Consider the following 15,696-nt stretch of genomic DNA (forward strand, 5'->3'; position numbering starts at 1 on the left):
ACAGAGGTGGGGGGGTCCTGCCCTCCATTCCTGCTGTCACACGATGTCCCCAAGCTGCCGTGTCAGGCTGCTCCTGAAGGAACTGGGTGCTCAGCCCCGTCCGAATCGGGCACGGGGAGGACTTGGGGACAAGGTGGGTGTCCCCCAGGGCAGCAGGACATCCCCAAGGTGGGATGCCGGGACAAGAGAATGTCCCCAAGGTGGGATGCCAGGACAAGAGAATGTCCCCAGGGCAGCCAAGGTGGGATGCCAGGACAAGAGGGTGTCCCTGGGGCCAGGATCTTTGGGACAGGAGGGCGTCCCCAGGGCAGGATGCTGGGGTTGGGGGACATCCCAGGGCCAGGAGAAGGTCCCGGGCAGGAGAAGGTCCCGGACCGGGAGGATGTCCCGGGCCGGAGGATGTCCCGGGCCGGAGGATGTCCCGGGCAGGAGAAGGTCCCGCACCGGGAGGATGTCCCGGGCAGGAGAAGGTCCCGCACCGGGAGGATGTCCCGGGCAGGAGCCGCCACCGGCCCCGCGCCGGTGCTGACTCAGCTCGTCCCGCAGCATCACGTGAAGCCGGGGGCAGCCCCCGCGTCCCCCCTCCTTGTCCCCTCCTTCCCTCCAGCCCATCCAAACCCGATGCTTGCCAAAATTTTCCGGCTGCCTCCAAACTTCCTCAATCCGGCAGCATAAAAGCGCAGCGGCTCCGTCCCGGCGCTCCCACCGACGGCTCCGTGCTCGGTAAGCGGCGGGGAGGGGTCCCCCGGGGGGGCGCTGGGTGCCTTTTTCCGCAGGGAAATTCATCCCAATGGGAATGGAAGAGAATCGGGTCCCATGTGGGACCTTGGGAGGCACAAAAAGGGAAACTGAGGCACTTTACTTTGAGCGGACCTGGGGGTCCCCGGCTCGGGGGAGTGTCCCAGGTCCTGCTGTGCCACGGGGGGCTGGGTGAACCAGGGAGGGGCAGGATGGGTGGGATGTGCCCCCTCCTGCATCTTCTGCATCCCAAAACTCCCCCCCGGCTTGGGGCTGCCGGAACGAGCCGGTTACGGGAGCGGTAACGGGAACCAGCTGTCCCGGCTCATGTGATGCCGGCGCCTGGCCAGCCCTGCCCGCGGGGGTGTCCTGGCCCCAAATGGAGGGAGGAAGGGGTCCCAGAGCTCAGCCAGGGGGTCCCAGCCCCAAATCGAGGGAGGAAAGGGTCCCAGCCCCAAATCAGGGGGTGCAGAGCGTCCCAGCCCAAAAAAATCAGGGTGTGCAGGGTGTCCCAGCCCCCAATTAGGGTGTGCAGGGGGTCCCAGACCCAAATCAGGCTGTGCAGGGGGTCCCAGCCCCAAATCAGGGTGTGCAGGGTGTCCCAGCCCCCAATTAGGGTGTGCAGGGGGTCCCAGACCCAAATCAGGCTGTGCAGGGGGTCCCAGCCCCAAATCAGGGTGTGCAGGGGGTCCCAGACCCAAATCAGGTGGTGCAGGTCCCAAATCAGGGTGTGCAGTGTCTCAGCCCCAAGTCAGGGTGTGCAGGGGGTCCCAGCCCCAAATCAGAGTGTGCAGAGGGTCCCAGCCCCGAACTGAGGGAGGAAGGAGTCCCAGCCCCAAATTAGGGTGTGCAGGGTGTTCTGGTCCCACAGGAGGGTGGGCACAGAGTCCTACCCCCACCCAGCCCCCCTGGCTCAGTCTGTGCCCTGTCCCCAGCATCCAGCTGGTCCCCAGGATGTGGTGGCCCGTGCTGCTGGCCCTGCTGGTCCCCACGGCGCTGGCCCAGCTGCACCCAGAGCCAGAACTGGACGCGCAGTGGGAGCTGTGGAAGAAAACCCACCACAAGCAGTACAACGGCCAGGTACGGGGGGGTTCTGTGCTTGGGACCCCCAGTGACGTCCCCAGGGTGGGGTGCTGGGGCACAAGGATGTCCCGAGGGTGGGGGACACGGGCAGGACCCCTGTCCCAGCACCGTCTCGCCCCCGGCGCAGGCGGACGAGGTGACGCGGAGGCTGATTTGGGAGAAGAACCTCAAATACATCAACACCCACAACCTGGAGCACTCCCTGGGCGTCCACACCTTCGAGCTGGCCATGAACCACCTGGGCGACATGGTGGGTGTCCCTGGCGGGGGACAGAGCGGGGCTGAGCCCCTGTGGGTGCTCCCACCCACCGGGGTTCCTTCCTCAGACCAGCGAGGAGGTGGTGAGGACAATGACCGGGCTGAAGGTGCCCCGTGGTCGCCAACGCCACAACGAGACACTCTTTGTCCCCGACTGGAGCGAGAGGGCCCCGGCTGCCATGGACTGGCGCAAGAAAGGCTACGTGACCCCTGTCAAGAACCAGGTGAGGTGCCTGCAGCAGGGTGTCACCCCGGTGTCACGCCGGTGTCACCCCGGTGCCACCCGTTGTGTCCCCACAGGGCCAGTGTGGCTCGTGCTGGGCTTTCAGCTCGGTGGGCGCCCTGGAGGGGCAGCTGAAGAGGAAAACAGGCAAACTGCTGTCCCTCAGCCCCCAAAACCTGGTGGACTGCGTGGCCAACAACGACGGCTGCGGCGGCGGGTACATGACCAACGCCTTCGAGTACGTCCGGCAGAACCGCGGCATCGACTCCGAGGACTCCTACCCCTACATCGGCCAGGTGTGAGGGGGGCCAGCCCCAAATCCCCCTCCGTCCCTCCCATCCCCATCTCCCCTGACCTTCCCGGCCCCACGCAGGACGAGAGCTGCATGTACAGCCCCACGGGGAAGGCGGCCAAGTGCCGCGGCTACCGCGAGATTCCCGAGGGGAACGAGAAGGCGTTGAAGAGGGCGGTGGCCAGGATCGGGCCCATCTCCGTGGGCATCGATGCCAGCCTGCCCAGCTTCCAGTTCTACAGCAGGGGTGAGGGGCCGGGGGGATCTCAGGGGGCGCGGGGCTGCTGGGGGAGCTGAGGCACGCCCGGTGACGCCGGCTGTGTCCCCAAGGCGTGTACTACGACGAGAGCTGCAACGCTGAGAACATCAACCACGCCGTGCTGGCCGTGGGCTACGGGGCACAGAAGGGCACCAAGCACTGGATCATCAAGAACAGGTACAGGGGTTGGGATGCCTTGGGAATTGCAGGTGGCTGGGGCTCTTCCAGAGGCTCAGGCTCTGCTCTTCCACCCTGCAGCTGGGGCGAGGAATGGGGCAACAAGGGCTACGTCCTCCTGGCCCGCAACATGAACAACGCCTGCGGTGTGGCCAACCTGGCCAGCTTCCCCAAGATGTGAGCCAGCCCTTCCCTACCCACTGCCCTGCCCTCCAGCTTGGCCTCTTCCCTCCCAGCCTCAAAGATGACCGTGCTCCCGGGGGGAATTCTTTGTCTCCGTGAGAAGTTTCCCCTGGGAAGGGGGAGACACTCCCTCTTCACCTGCAGGGAATGGGAGATGAGTCCCCTCAACTCTTTTATTTTTTCCACACTTTGCCATGTTGGCTTCTGCCTTCCCATGGACTGTGCTTGGCCTGATCTGTGGAGGCCAATCCAGCCAGACATGCTTCAGGAAACAGGTTCCACACCAGCCTCTGCCTCAGGAGGCCTGGGGTGGAGGTGGAATATTCCCAGTGGAGAACACAGATCCCTCTCCCTCCACCCTGTATCCCAGTGGAGGCTGCTGAGAATGATATGACTTTATTTTTCAACTAAAATTGGGAATAAGGCTTGGACTGGTTTGCTTCGTGCTGGGAAAGGGCCACAGGGGTGGGAAAAATTCTTCCTTTTCCCAAAGGGGGAAAGAGCCCCTTGTGGGGCAGAATAGGCTGGAATTTTGGGATGGGTGGATGGAATATCTGGGGAGGGGGTGGTTCTGGGAAGGACACAGGGAAGGACAGATGGGTGGATGGACCCACAGGACACCCCCAGCCCCATCAGAGTCCCCCACACCCTCCCCAGGGAGTGTCAGCCGTGGCTGGGGGGGGGGGGGGGCACCATGGGGGATTTGGGGACCCTGAGGTCCCATGAGGGATTTGGGAACCTCCCGTGATTGTGGCCACGGTGGGGACACGAGTGACAATGACACTGTGGGGCCACAAGAATCCAGGGAAGAGGTGCACAGAGACCCCCTGGGGGGGCACGAGGCCGTGCGTGCCCCGCGTGGCTGAGCGCGGTGACCACAGCACACCCCAAAACCAAACACGGGTATCACAGCAGGCCTGACACACCCCAAGAGTGCAAACACCCCAATACCCACCCACGCCCCGCCACACCCCGGAATGGGGCTGAGATCCGGGGGGGGGCCCCCCCTGAAACAATGGAGACAGCGAGGCATAAGGAAATCCCCCAAAAGCAAAACCAGGGACACTCAGAGGTGACACCGCAGCATCTTTATTGTTCCCTCGTTCCGGGAGGGGTTCACTCCTCGTGGCCGGGGGGCGGGGGCGCCAGGGCGGCCCCCAGGCTCACCTGGCTCAGGTAGGTGTTGTCGAAACAGCGGCGCCGCTCGGGCTCCTCCCACGAGCAGCAGCCCTGAGGGTCCCGCCAGGCGTCCCGGGGGGTGGCACAGAGCGTGGCGATGCCCTGGGACAGCTGTGGGCGATGGGCACGGGGGTCAGGGCGGCTCTGGGGGTCCCCCAGCGCCCCTAAACCCCTCGGGCACTCACTTGTGGGCGATGGGCACGGGGGTCAGGGTGGCTCTGGGGGTCCCACGGCGCCCCTAAACCCCTCGGGCACTCACTTGTGGGCAATAGTGCCCCTAAACCCCTCGGGCACTCATTTGTGGGTAATGGGGATGGGGGTCAGGGCGGCTCTGGGGGTCCCACGGCGCCCCTAAACCCCTCGGGCACTCACTTGTGGGTAATGGGCACGGGGCTCAGGGCGGCTCTGGGGATCCCCCAGAGCCCCTAAACCCCTCAGGCACTTACTCGTGGGTAATGGGGATGGGGGTCAGGGCGGCTCTGGGGGTCCCACGGCGCCCCTAAACCCCTCGGGCACTCACTTGTGGGTAATGGGCACGGGGCTCAGGGCGGCTCTGGGGATCCCCCAGAGCCCCTAAACCCCTCAGGCACTTACTTGTGGGTAATGGGGATGGGGGTCAGGGCGGCTCTGGGGGTCCCACGGCGCCCCTAAGCCCCTCGGGCACTCACCTGCTCCCGGGCACAGGCGCCGCGCTCCTCGGGGGGCAGCGGGCAGCACGCAGCCGTCATGGCCCCCAGCAGCTCCGGTACCGGCCGCCTGCGGACCCGGACACGGGGGTGAACACGGGGGGGACACGGGGGGGAACACGGGGGGGAACACGGGGGTCACCTCCAAGGGGGTTTAAGGCGGGGGGGATGGGCTGCTGCGTCCCCTCCCCGAGCAATGGAGAGCCCCGGACGGCGGGGATGGGGATGAGGGGTCCTGCAAAGCTGGGACCCCCCAAGAGGAGGGACCGCGCTGTCCCCGCGGGCTGTTTTGGGGTCACTCACGTCTTGGTGAAGAGCCTGGTGGGGCCGCAGAGCGAGCGCAGCAGGGCCGGGCCGGGCCGGGCCAGGCTCACGTTGTGCAGCTCCCGGTCGTATTCGGGGTGGGGGGCGGCGGCGGCGAAGCAGCGACCCCTGGCCCGGGGACCCCCCCGCTGGCAGCACCGGTGCTGCCCCGTCTTCACCGATGATTCTTCCCGGCAGAAGCGATTCAGCCCCTTCAGCCACTGCGGAGGAGAAGCTGGGGGTCAGGGGGCTGCCCGGATACTGGGACCCCCGAACACCTGGGTCATCCCTGGGACATTTCCGTCCCCTCCCCGGATGCCGGGGCCCCTCCCTGACACGTTTGTCACCTTCCCGGATACCTGGGAGCCTTCCCGGCCTCTGAGTGGCTGGGTCACGCTCCGGGCACATGGGTCATTCCCGGGACACCTGGGGCCACTCCCCGGATACCGGCGTGCCAGCCCGGGCACCTCGGTCCCGTCCCCAAACACCTCAGTCCCTTTTCCCAAGCACCTGGATCCCTTTTCCCAAACATCTCAGTTCCTTTCCCAAGCACCTGGATCCCTTTCCCAAACACCTCGGTCCCTTTCCCAAACACCTCAGTCCCTTTTCCCAAACACCTCAGTCCCTTTCCCAAACACCTCAGTCCCTTTCCCAAGCACCTGGATCCCTTTCCCAAACACCTGGATCCCTTTCCCAAACACCTCGGTCCCTTTCCCAAACACCTCAGTCCCTTTCCCAAGCACCTGGATCCCTTTCCCAAACACCTGGATCCCTTTCCCAAACACTTCTGTCCCTTTCCCAAACACTCGGTCCCTTTTCCCAAACACCTCGGTCCCTTTTCCCAAACACCTCAGTCCCTTTTCCCAAACACTTCTGTCCCTTTCCCAAACACTTTTGTCCCTTTCCCAAACACCTCGTTCCCTTTTCCCAAACACTTCTGTCCCTTTTCCCAAACACCTCAGTCCCTTTCCCAAACACCTGCGCCCTTTTCCCGGTCACCTGCGCCCCCCCAATCCTTTGACACCTGAGACCCTCCCAAAGCCCTGGAGCCCCCCGAACCCTTCAGCCCCTCCCTCCCGTCCTTGTCCCCCCGCCCCGTGTCGCCGCTCACAGCGTTGTGGGCGCAGCTCAGGCTCTCGTTGCGGCAGCAGCGGCCGTACTCCCGCTCCAGCCGGACCCGCAGCCGCACGCGGGGCCCGGAGCGCCCACCGGGGCCGGGGGTCCCGGGGCGCAGCGCCCGCAGCCCGCAGATGTTGCCCAGGTTGGTGGCCGTGGGCTCGCCGGGAGGAAAGGGCGGCTCGGCGACCAAATCCCAGGCGGCATTGGGGTCCCAGGTGGGGACGGGGTCCCAGGTGGGGGCCGGGGTCTCCTGGGCGAAGCAGCGGCGCCGCGCGGCCCCGTGCCGGCGGCAGCAGTGGAACTGCCGCGTCTTCACCCCGAACTCATCCGTGCAGAAGCCGTCCAGCACGTCCGTCCACTGCGGGGCAGGGGGACACGGCCCCCTCGGTGTCACCCCGTGTCCCGCCCTCCGCAGGGCACAGTCCCCTCTCCCGGCCCCCTAGCCCCCCCGCCACCGCGGTGTCCCCACGTTACACCGGCCCCAGTGTCTTCCCCTGCAGCAGTGTCCCCGTGTCCCTCACGGTGTCCCACTCCCCGCGATCCCCCCATCCCCGCAGTGTCCCCGTGTCCCTCACGGTGTCCCACTCCCCGTGATCTCCCCATCCCCGCAGTGTCCCCGTGTCCCTCACAGTGTCCCACTCCCCGCGATCCCCCCATCCCCGCGGTGTCCCCTCTCACCGCGGTGTTCCCGTGTCCCTCACGGTGTCCCCCACCCCTGCGGTGTCTCCCCATACTCTCAGTGTCCCCCTCCCATCCCCTCGGTGTCCCCATCCCCTCAGTGTCCCCCTCCCATCCCCGCGGTGTCCCCTTCTCCTCAGTGTCCCCATCCCTTCAGTGTCCCTTTCACCTCAGTCCCCCCATACCCTCAGTGTCCCCCCCTCCCTGCAGTGTCCCCTCCCGCGGTGTCCCCATCCCCTCAGTGCTCCCTGTCCCCTCAGTGTCCCCATCCCCTCACTGTCCCCGTCCCCTCAGCCCTGCTCCCCCGGGTGTCCCCTCGCGGTGTCCCCACTCACGGCGCGGCGGGCGCAGGGCAGCGGGCTGTGGTGCCGGCAGCAATCGTTCATGCGGGGCCGCAGCGCTGCCAGCGCGGCCGCCTGCCGCCGCAGGTGGGCGAAGGCGTTCGGGGGGAGCAGCAGCGGCGGCGGCAGCGTGGGGGGGTCGCGGCAGTGCTCGGTGACCGTGGCGGCCATGGGCCAGGCGGGGGGGAACCCGTCCAGGGCGCTGCCCCACACCGGGGGGCTTCTCGAGGGGAACATGGCCCCCCCCACCAGGATGTCGGGGGGCACCTCGAGGTCCTGCTCCTGCTGCAGCACTGGGAAAGGGGAGCGGGTGGGCACAGGGCGGGGGGCGGGGGGGGGCCTTGTCCCTGTGTGCCCCCCTCTCCCCATTCTGTCCCTGTGGTCTCACTCCTGTGCCCAACCCTCAGCGTCCCCATGTCGCTCCCACCCCGTGTCCCCCCCATCCGAGTCCCCCTTCGCCTCCATCACCATGTCCCCACGTCCCTCCACCCCTAACCCTGACCCCCCCCGTGTCCCCTCCATCCATATCCCCCCCACGAGCATCCCCCTGTCCCCACGGGTGTCCCCCTTTGTCCCCTCACCTTGTTTGATGTTGGGGGGCCGCAGGTCCAGGCTCTCCTGCACCACCTGCTGCAGATGCCCCGATGCCAGCGCTGTCACCCACGGGGGACACAGGGGGTCAGCAGGGTCACCCCCTCCATCCCCCCACCCATGGAACAGCGAGCAGGGACACCCCCAGACCTGTGGGCTTGGAGCTCCATAATGGGGAGGGGGCCCAGCTATTTGGGAAGGGTCCCAGAAGTTGAGGAGGGTCCCCAGGAGCTGGAGAAGGGGACCCAGGAGGGATGCAGCTGTTTGGGACAGGGAGCTCCAGGCATTTGGGAGGGATCCAGGCGTGTGGGCAGCAGCCCTGACATCCGGGGTGGGGAGCCAGGTGTCCGTGGGGGTGTCCCAAACACCTGGACGGGAGCCCAGGTGTCCCGGGTGGGCTCCAGGAGTTCGGGAGGGGGGGATCCAAATACCCGGGGAAGGGACCCCGAGCTCGGAAAGGGCACCCCAGATCTCAGCGGGGGATCTCAGGTGTTCAAAAAGGGGACCCAGGTGTCCGGGGAAGGGACCCAGCAGTTCGGGAAGGGGTCCCAGGTGCCCGGGGGGGCCCTGGGTGGGGCCCGCGGGGACTCACCGGCGGCGCTGAGGAGGAGGAAGAGGCCGAAGGCCGCCATGGCGTCGGGAGCTGTAGGGTCAGCGCCGGCTCCGCCGCCTTATGAAGGGCCGGGTCGGGCGTGGGGCCACATCCCGCGGGGCTGAGTCACGGCCTGACGTCGCCGCAGAGCCGGGAGGGGGACCCCGGGGGGCTGCGCTGCATCCCGCACCCCCAAACAGCGCCAGGGGCGGACCCCCCCCAGCAGGGCTGGGACAGCCCCGTGGAAGCGGTCAGGCCACATTTTTGTGGGTTTTGCCCCGTTTTGGGGCCCCCACCCACTGAGTCACCCCCGGCGCTGGGGGGGCTGAAGGGCCACCCTCCAGAGGGACCCCCGGACATGGAGGGGGGGGGTCCCTCAGCTCATGTCCCCGAGGGTCACAGCCTTGGTCACCTACGGACAGGGGGATCGCGGGGCTGGGGGGGCTCCAGTCCTATCCCGGGATAATCAAATCGTGCCCACCCGGCCGGGCAGGTGTTTGGGGTGTGGGGGGGGAAACACCCCCGTGTCCCCCCCCCGATTGCCCAAGGGCGTTTGCGGCTCGGGCTTTGCGCAACCCCCCCACTTTCCCCGACGCGTGGGCGGGGGGGAAATCCCGGCTGGAAGGACCCAGAAGTGCCGGGGGGAGCTCGGGACAGGGAAGGGAGGTGGGAACGGAAACCTGGGAATGAGAGCTCTGGAATCGCCACCCGAGCCTCGTGGGGAGCGTATCCAGGGATTTTGGGGGGGTCCCCAAGGCGCTGCCCCCCTCCCCGAGCACCCCAGTCTCAGCTCCCACGACATCCAGCGAGTTTTCCAGCGGTTTATTGAGTTGGGGGGGGGTCTCGAGAAGAAACGGGGGGGGTTCAAAAGCGCTGCTCGGCGTCGGGGACGCGGCTGTCCCGCAGCTCCTGCAGCCGCTGCAGCACCCGGGGCAGCTCCAGCTCGCCGAGCTGCCGGTTCTCCCGGCTCCGGACGCTGACGGTGCCGCGCTCCCGCTCCCGCCGCCCCACCACTGCGGGGGCACGGCTGTCAGGGGGGGTCCCCGAGCCCCCCGACCCGCACAGGCACCCACCGCCCCGCAGGGTCCAGGGTAGGGACTCCAGGGGGTTCCCAAAGGGGGTGGGGGTCCCTAAAACACTCCTGGGAAGGTCCCGAATGGATCTCAGGGCGGTGCTGGTGAATTCCCAAGGGGGGACTGAGCTCCTGGGGGGGGCTCCTGAGGGGGTCTCACAGTGGGGGCTCCCAGGGGAGGGTCTCAGTTTTCCTCCCCAGCAGCACCCAGGATGTGGATGGGGGTGTCCAGCCAGTCCTGGGGGGCTCCAAGGGGGTCCTGGGGGGTCTGCAGGCCACGCCCCACCCTTACCCAACTGGAAGTTGTAGTGGGCGAGTTGGGCCCGGCGGATCTTCCGTGCCAGGGTGGTCCCGGGGTCCCCGTCCAGGTCAGCCAGGAGGCCCCCCCTCCTCAGAACTGCCTGCACCTGCACCCCCAGAGTCAGTGGGGGGCACGGGGGGGCAGGGAGGGATGGTACGGGGGGGTCACAGGGGATGGGAGCACAGGGGGGTCACACACTCACCTCCCGGGCATAGTCCTCCACCTCGGGGGTCTGTGGGATGACCATGGCCTGCAGTGGGGACAGCCAGAGGGGCCTGGGGGGCACAGAGGTCACTGGGGGACACTGGGGAGGACAGGGGGCAACACACAAGGAGGGGGTGCCCCAAGGGTTGCAGGGGAGTCCCCAGGATGGAAGGACCCCAAAGATGGAGGTGTCTCAGGGATCCAGAGTGTGGTGGGGATTGAGTGTCCCCAAACCTGGGGAGCGTCTGTCCCAAAAGGGGTGACACTGGGTTTGAGGGGGCTCAGATAACTGGGGGTGCTTCTGGGGGTCGTGTCCCAGGGGCTGGCGGTTGCCCGAAGGACTGGGGGTGAGCTGTGGGGTGTTTTTGGGGTCCCCCCTCACCATCGCCCGCCGTAGCTCTCGGCCAGCACGGCCACCATGCGCTCCACGGAGCCCAGCACGGCCCGATGGACCAGCACGGGCCGGGCGGGGGTCCCGCTGGGGCTGGGGGGAAACGGGGGTCAGGGGGGCAGGGAGACCCCCCTGACGCCCCCCAGTTCTGCCTTGCCATCCCAATCCCAGTGCCCCAAATCCCCAATTCTGCCTTCCCCATCCCCATCCTGACGCCCCCAGCTCCATTTCTGTCCCTCCACCCCAATCCTGACCCCCCTCCCAGTCCCCAGTTCCACCCTCCCAACATTCCCCAATCCCAATCTTGCTCCCCCAGCCCAAACCCTGATCCCCCCCCCCAGAAATCCTGAATCACAGCCCAATCCTGTCCCCACCCAAATCCCCAGTCCTGCCCCCCCTCCCAACACCTGGCATATTCCAGCTCGAATCTCTCAGGCATCTGGAAATCCAGCTGGATGGTGCCACACTGGTGGTGCCTCCCCAGAGCATCCCTGATCCTGATATCGATCTGTAGGGAATCAGGGGACAGGGAGGCTCCTGCAGGGCCCTGGTTTGTCCCCTTCAGGGACCCCCCCTCCCCAAAATGCCTCACCTTGGGCCCATAAAAGGCGCCGTCCCCCGGACTCAGCTCCCAGGGCTGCCCGAAATTCTTCAGGCTCCGCTCCAGCTGCTGCAGGGGTGGGTTGGGAGGGTCAGGTGGGCACAGAGCAGGGGGCACAGGGGTGGGGGGCACCATCCCACCTGCTCAGCACGATCCCAAGTTTCAGGGTCCCCCAGGAATCCGTCGGGACGCGTGGCCAGGGCCAGGCGGAAGGAGAAGCCCAGGACGGCGTAAACGGCGCGGATGAAATCCAGCGAGGAATCGATCTCGCTCTCCAGCTGGGAAAGAGCTGTCAGGGGGGCAGGTGACACATTCTGGGGGGGACAGGGAAACGTCAGGGGGACAGACACCTGCTCCAGGGTGCAGAAAATGTGGGCATCATCCTGCTGGAAGCGCCGGACCCGCGTCAGCCCCGTCAGGGTCCCGGGGGGCTCGTTGCGGTGCAGGACCCCGAAATCCGCCAGGCGCAGGGGCAGCTCCCGCCAGGAGCGCGGCCGGTGGGCGAACATCAGGCTGGGGACGGACAGACAGACAGACAGGCTGCCCCCAGGAGCCCCCCCCCGGGCACCCCAGGGCCGCCTGACTCACCAGTGGGCCGGGCAGTTCATGGGTTTGAGGGAGAGGGTCTCAGGGGTGGCAGGGACAGAGAAGATGTGGGGGCTGTAGTGCTGCCAGTGCCCCGAGAGCTCCCAGAGCCGGGGGCTGAACAGGTTGGGGGTCACCACCTCGCTGAAGCCCCTCGCCCGGTACTCGCTCTGCGGGGACAGGGACAGGGCAGGACGTCAGCTCAGCCCCACAGCATCGGGCACGGGGGGCTGCAGGGAGTGGGGAGGGCGAGAGTTGTGGGGTGCAGGGTGGGCAGAGAGGGGTATGGGGTGCAGCGGGGTCTGTGGGGGGCACAGCAGTGCCCGGCTGTGGTGGGGATGGGGTGACAAGGAGATGACGGGGGTCGTACCCGGATAAACTCCACCAGGGTGTTGTAGACGTGGGCACCACGGGGCAGGAAGAAGCAGCTGCCAGGGCTGAACTTGTGGAAGAAGAAGAGCTCCTGATCCTGCAGCAGGGAGGGAGGGCGTTACTGGGGGGGATCCCCGTGGCTGTGAGGGTCCCCCAGCCCCCGGCAGGGCTCACCTTCCCGATGCGGCGGTGGTCCCGCTGCGCCGCCTCCTCCTGTGCCCGCTCCCACTGCTCCAGCTCCCGGGTGCTGGGGAAGGCCACGGCGGCCACACGCTGCAGTGACTGACCCCCAGCTCCCCCCCAGAGCGCAGCCGAGCTCTGAGGGCACAGGGGGACATCAGAGGGGCACGGGGACCCCACCCAAAACCCGCAGTATGGGGGGATGGCAGCGGGGCAGGGCATGGGACCCCCAGCCGACACCCACCGTGAGCACCCGCAGGGCTCTGATCAGCCCCGTGTGCCTGAGGAGGGGCCCGTGGCACAGCTGGAGCAGGGGGCCACACCTGAGGGAGGAACAGACGGAGTGGGGACAGCTGTGGTGACCCACGGCCACCCCACGTCCCCTGTGCTCACCTGTAGACCGTGGCCGTGGGGGACGTCACCTCCTCGAGCTGCTGCAGCTGGAAGGCGTTGTGCTGAGGAGGGACAGCGAGGGGGGTGACGGTGGGCTTGGGGACATGAGAGGGGTGGCACCGAGGGGGGAGTGACACCGTGCTGGGGTGAAGGACCAAGGTGGTAACAGGTCACACCAAGGGGGGGTGACATTGGGCCTGATGAGCATCACCCCAGCCAGGAGGGTCCCAATGTCCCCAGTGTGACACTCTGGGGAGGGGGACACACCTGGAGCAGCTCAGCCAGCTGCTGGCGCGTGGCCTCGAGGCGCTCGAAGCGGTGCCGGGCACGGGCGAACGCGGCACAGGCCTCCTCCAGCACCGGCAGCTCCGCGCTCTGCACCGTCCTGGGGGCACGGGGACACGTTGGGGACACGCTGGGGACACCCTGGGGACCCCGCAGCACCTGCCCGGCCCTACCTGCTGCCCATGTGCATGTCGCAGAAGAAGCCGTCCTCGGTGGCCTGGGTGCTGCAAAGCGTCGCCCCGAAAAACTGCTCTGCCACCGCGGCCAGGACGCAGGCGCTGGAGCGCCAGAAAGCCTGGGGGGACACAGGGGACACGGGGGACACGGGGGACATTGGGGACACGGGGGACATTGGGGACACGGGGGACATTGGGGACACGGGGGCTGTGACGGGAGCAGGGCGCGGGTCCGGCACCCCAGGCCCCCGGGCTCACCTCCCGCCCCTCGGGCGTGCAGAAGTCGAGCAGCTCCAGGTCGGTGTCACCTTCCAGTGGCCGGTCCAGGTCCTGCAGGGTCCCGTTCACCCGGGCCACCAACGCCACCTCGGCCAGGCCAGCCCTACAGGGACACCAGAGAGGCCGTGGAGACACTGGGGGGGGACCCCATAAAGGCTGTGGGGGCTCTGTGGGGACCATGGGGACACCACGGGGACATTGCAGACCCCGTGAACCTCGTGGGGACTCTGTGGGGACCATGGGGACATTGAGAAGACCCTGTAGGCCTTGTGGGGGCTCTGTGGGAAATCTCAGGGACACCTCGGGGACATTGTGGGGACCCCGTGAACCTCGTGGGGGCTCTGTGGGGACCATGGGGACACCACGGGGACATTGTGGGGACCCCGTGAACCTCGTGGGGACTCTGTGGGGACCATGGGGACACCACGGGGACATCGTGGAGACCCTGCGGGGACTCTGCGGGGATCACGGGGACGCTGCAGACCGTGCGGGGACAGCGTGGGGAGCCCTCGGGCCGTACCCCAGCTCCGTGGCCACCTGGAACGGGGTGGTTCGCAGGGCCCGGCCGGGCAGGCGGCGCCCGCCGGGCAGCGCGATGCGGATCGGCGATCCCGGTGGGAGGCGGCCGCTCCCGGCTCCATCCCCATCCCCATCCCCGGGCCCGTCCCACCGCTCCGCCGCCGCCGCCCGCAGCCGCTGGAAGAGCCGGAGGCGCTCGGGCTCCGGCCCGGACACCTGGGGACGGGGAGCAGCGCGGGGTCACCGGGTGGCCCTTGGCGCAGGGCCCGGGGGGAGCGGGCAGGGGTCCCATGAGGCAGGGGAATGGGGAGTCCCGGGGGTCCCGAGCGCACCCGGTGTCGCCGCGGGGCTCCCGCCAGCAGCAGCCGCGACCCGGCGAGGGCGGACATGGCCGAGGCTCCGCCCGTTCCGCCGGAACCGGGGACGAGGCGGGAGCAACCTCCCCCCCCCCCCCCCCCGGAAGACCCCCCCCCCCCCCCCCGCGGAAGCTGCGTTGGACTCGCCCGCTCAGGCGGGAGCGCCGCAGATAGGACGGAACCATGGAGGGGGCGGGGGTGTCCGGAGCGCACGCGAGAAAGAACGGAGCCGCCGAGGGCTGGTTTGGTACTTTTTATGCAGATCCTGAAGCCCACACCGGTTATCAAACAGGTACGATGGAGGCAACTAAAAACCAACCAAAAAAAAAAAGAAAATTAAAATAAATCAAGTAAAATCCCAACTTCATATAAAAGCCGCGGGGGCGGCCCTGGGTGTTGGGGGGACCCCCCAGAGCCCCCCCAGGGCTCCGGCTGCGTGTGGTGAACGATCCCAGAGGGAATTAATTAAAAAGTGATTGCTATATACACACACGTAGAAAGTCAACAGTGATCCCGGGGGGGGAAAAACAAAACAAACCAAAAAATCCAAAGATCCCCAAATTACCCCAAAGCCAAGCACAGTCTTCCCGAGCAGGGGGGACACGCTTGGGCCTCTTGCTGCCAGTCCCACGGAGCTCCAAGGTGGCTTCGGGTGGCTTCCTCGACCCTTTTTTTGCCTTCTTTCGGTGTTTTTGGCAGACAGGAGGAACAGGGGGGTCTCCCCTCCCTGCAGCAGCAATTTGGGGATGGGCTGGAAACCAACACCCCAACACCACTCAGCGCTCCTCTCGAAGCTTTCAGAGTTTTTCCTTTTTTTTAATTTTTTTTTTTTTTTCTTTGTCTTAACTCTTTCAACTACTACCGAAGGTTTTATTTAACAGCAACGTGGCTTTCTTGTCGTTAAAACATCGTTTTGTGTCTTGTTTTCTTGTCTCACCCAATGCTGGGGGCAGGGGAGGGCGGGCTGGGGCTAGAACCAACCGAAAAGTACAGAACGTTTAATTTAGGAGAAGGTTACAGGGGTCGTTAAGGAAAAAAAAAAAAAAAAGAAAAGAAAAAAAAAGAGAAAAATGAAAGGGCAGCCTCAGCAGCTGCGTCAGTACCGGGGAGGAAAGAAGGGGCGTTTAGGGGTGAAGAAGGGAGCCCCCCCTCTGCCGAAGGGCGGCCTCGGCCGCTTCAGGCTCTGGAAGGGGTCTCTGCCGCCGAAGGGCTCCCGCGGGCGGAACTCGGCGCGGGGCGCGCGGAGCAGCACGGAGCCGCGGCCGCCGGGGTCCCGGTGC

At 66.7% G+C, this 15,696-nt stretch overlaps 4 protein-coding genes across 5 annotated transcripts in view; 1 reads left to right on the top strand and 3 right to left on the bottom strand.

Moving 5' to 3' along the window:
• Window positions 1-378: 378 nt before the first annotated feature.
• On the top strand, window positions 379-3,638 carry CTSK (cathepsin K). The gene is given in 9 exon segments (XM_041403945.1): window positions 379-684; window positions 687-723; window positions 1,674-1,818; window positions 1,949-2,071; window positions 2,148-2,303; window positions 2,380-2,598; window positions 2,676-2,841; window positions 2,925-3,030; window positions 3,112-3,638. Coding segments are annotated over 9 exon segments (1,320 nt in total). The 5' UTR covers window positions 379-416; the 3' UTR covers window positions 3,212-3,638.
• Window positions 3,639-4,297: 659 nt separating this feature from the next.
• Window positions 4,298-8,939, bottom strand: ECM1 (extracellular matrix protein 1). The gene is made up of 7 exons (XM_041403949.1): window positions 8,703-8,939; window positions 8,101-8,172; window positions 7,514-7,812; window positions 6,493-6,858; window positions 5,382-5,602; window positions 5,061-5,148; window positions 4,298-4,503 (listed from the first exon to the last, which is right to left on the bottom strand). Exons 1-7 carry the CDS (start codon window positions 8,740-8,742, stop codon window positions 4,330-4,332), a joined length of 1,260 nt encoding a protein of 419 aa, XP_041259883.1. The 5' UTR covers window positions 8,743-8,939; the 3' UTR covers window positions 4,298-4,329.
• Window positions 8,940-9,563: 624 nt separating this feature from the next.
• Window positions 9,564-14,503, bottom strand: TARS2 (threonyl-tRNA synthetase 2, mitochondrial). The gene is made up of 18 exons (XM_041403940.1): window positions 14,393-14,503; window positions 14,062-14,276; window positions 13,521-13,644; window positions 13,260-13,381; window positions 13,069-13,186; window positions 12,802-12,863; window positions 12,653-12,731; window positions 12,403-12,546; window positions 12,227-12,325; window positions 11,860-12,026; window positions 11,622-11,784; window positions 11,412-11,549; window positions 11,263-11,340; window positions 11,078-11,178; window positions 10,662-10,763; window positions 10,278-10,350; window positions 10,067-10,181; window positions 9,564-9,715 (listed from the first exon to the last, which is right to left on the bottom strand). The coding sequence occupies exons 1-18, from the start codon at window positions 14,447-14,449 to the stop codon at window positions 9,567-9,569; spliced, it is 2,106 nt and encodes a 701-aa protein (XP_041259874.1). The 5' UTR covers window positions 14,450-14,503; the 3' UTR covers window positions 9,564-9,566.
• Window positions 14,504-15,211: 708 nt separating this feature from the next.
• RPRD2 (regulation of nuclear pre-mRNA domain containing 2) overlaps window positions 15,212-15,696 on the bottom strand; it is a 14,149-nt gene continuing 13,664 nt past the window's right edge. For both annotated transcript variants that reach the window (XM_041403923.1, XM_041403922.1), the window contains one exon: window positions 15,212-15,696. This exon is cut by the window's right edge and continues 1 nt beyond it. In XM_041403923.1, the coding sequence (XP_041259857.1) occupies window positions 15,513-15,696 (184 nt within the window). In that variant the 3' untranslated portion in view covers window positions 15,212-15,512.

Source organism: Onychostruthus taczanowskii, unplaced genomic scaffold, assembly GCF_017590055.1.
Source record: "Onychostruthus taczanowskii isolate IOZ18803 unplaced genomic scaffold, ASM1759005v1 scaffold207, whole genome shotgun sequence".
NCBI lineage: Eukaryota > Metazoa > Chordata > Aves > Passeriformes > Passeridae > Onychostruthus > Onychostruthus taczanowskii.

Coding starts and splice junctions, on each gene's coding strand:
- ECM1 (XM_041403949.1), bottom strand. CDS start 8,742: ATGGCGGCCTTCGGCCTCTTCCTCCTCCTCAGCGCCGCCG. Junction 7,813..8,100: donor GCCCCCCAACATCAAACAAG/GTGAGGGGACAA, acceptor CCCCTTTCCCAG/TGCTGCAGCAGGAGCAGGAC. Junction 4,504..5,060: donor GCGCCTGTGCCCGGGAGCAG/GTGAGTGCCCGA, acceptor CATCGCCCACAG/CTGTCCCAGGGCATCGCCAC.
- TARS2 (XM_041403940.1), bottom strand. CDS start 14,449: ATGTCCGCCCTCGCCGGGTCGCGGCTGCTGCTGGCGGGAGCCCCGCGG. Junction 13,645..14,061: donor CAGGTGGCCACGGAGCTGGG/GTACGGCCCGAG, acceptor GTGTCCCTGTAG/GGCTGGCCTGGCCGAGGTGG. Junction 12,732..12,801: donor CCCACGGCCACGGTCTACAG/GTGAGCACAGGG, acceptor TTCCTCCCTCAG/GTGTGGCCCCCTGCTCCAGC.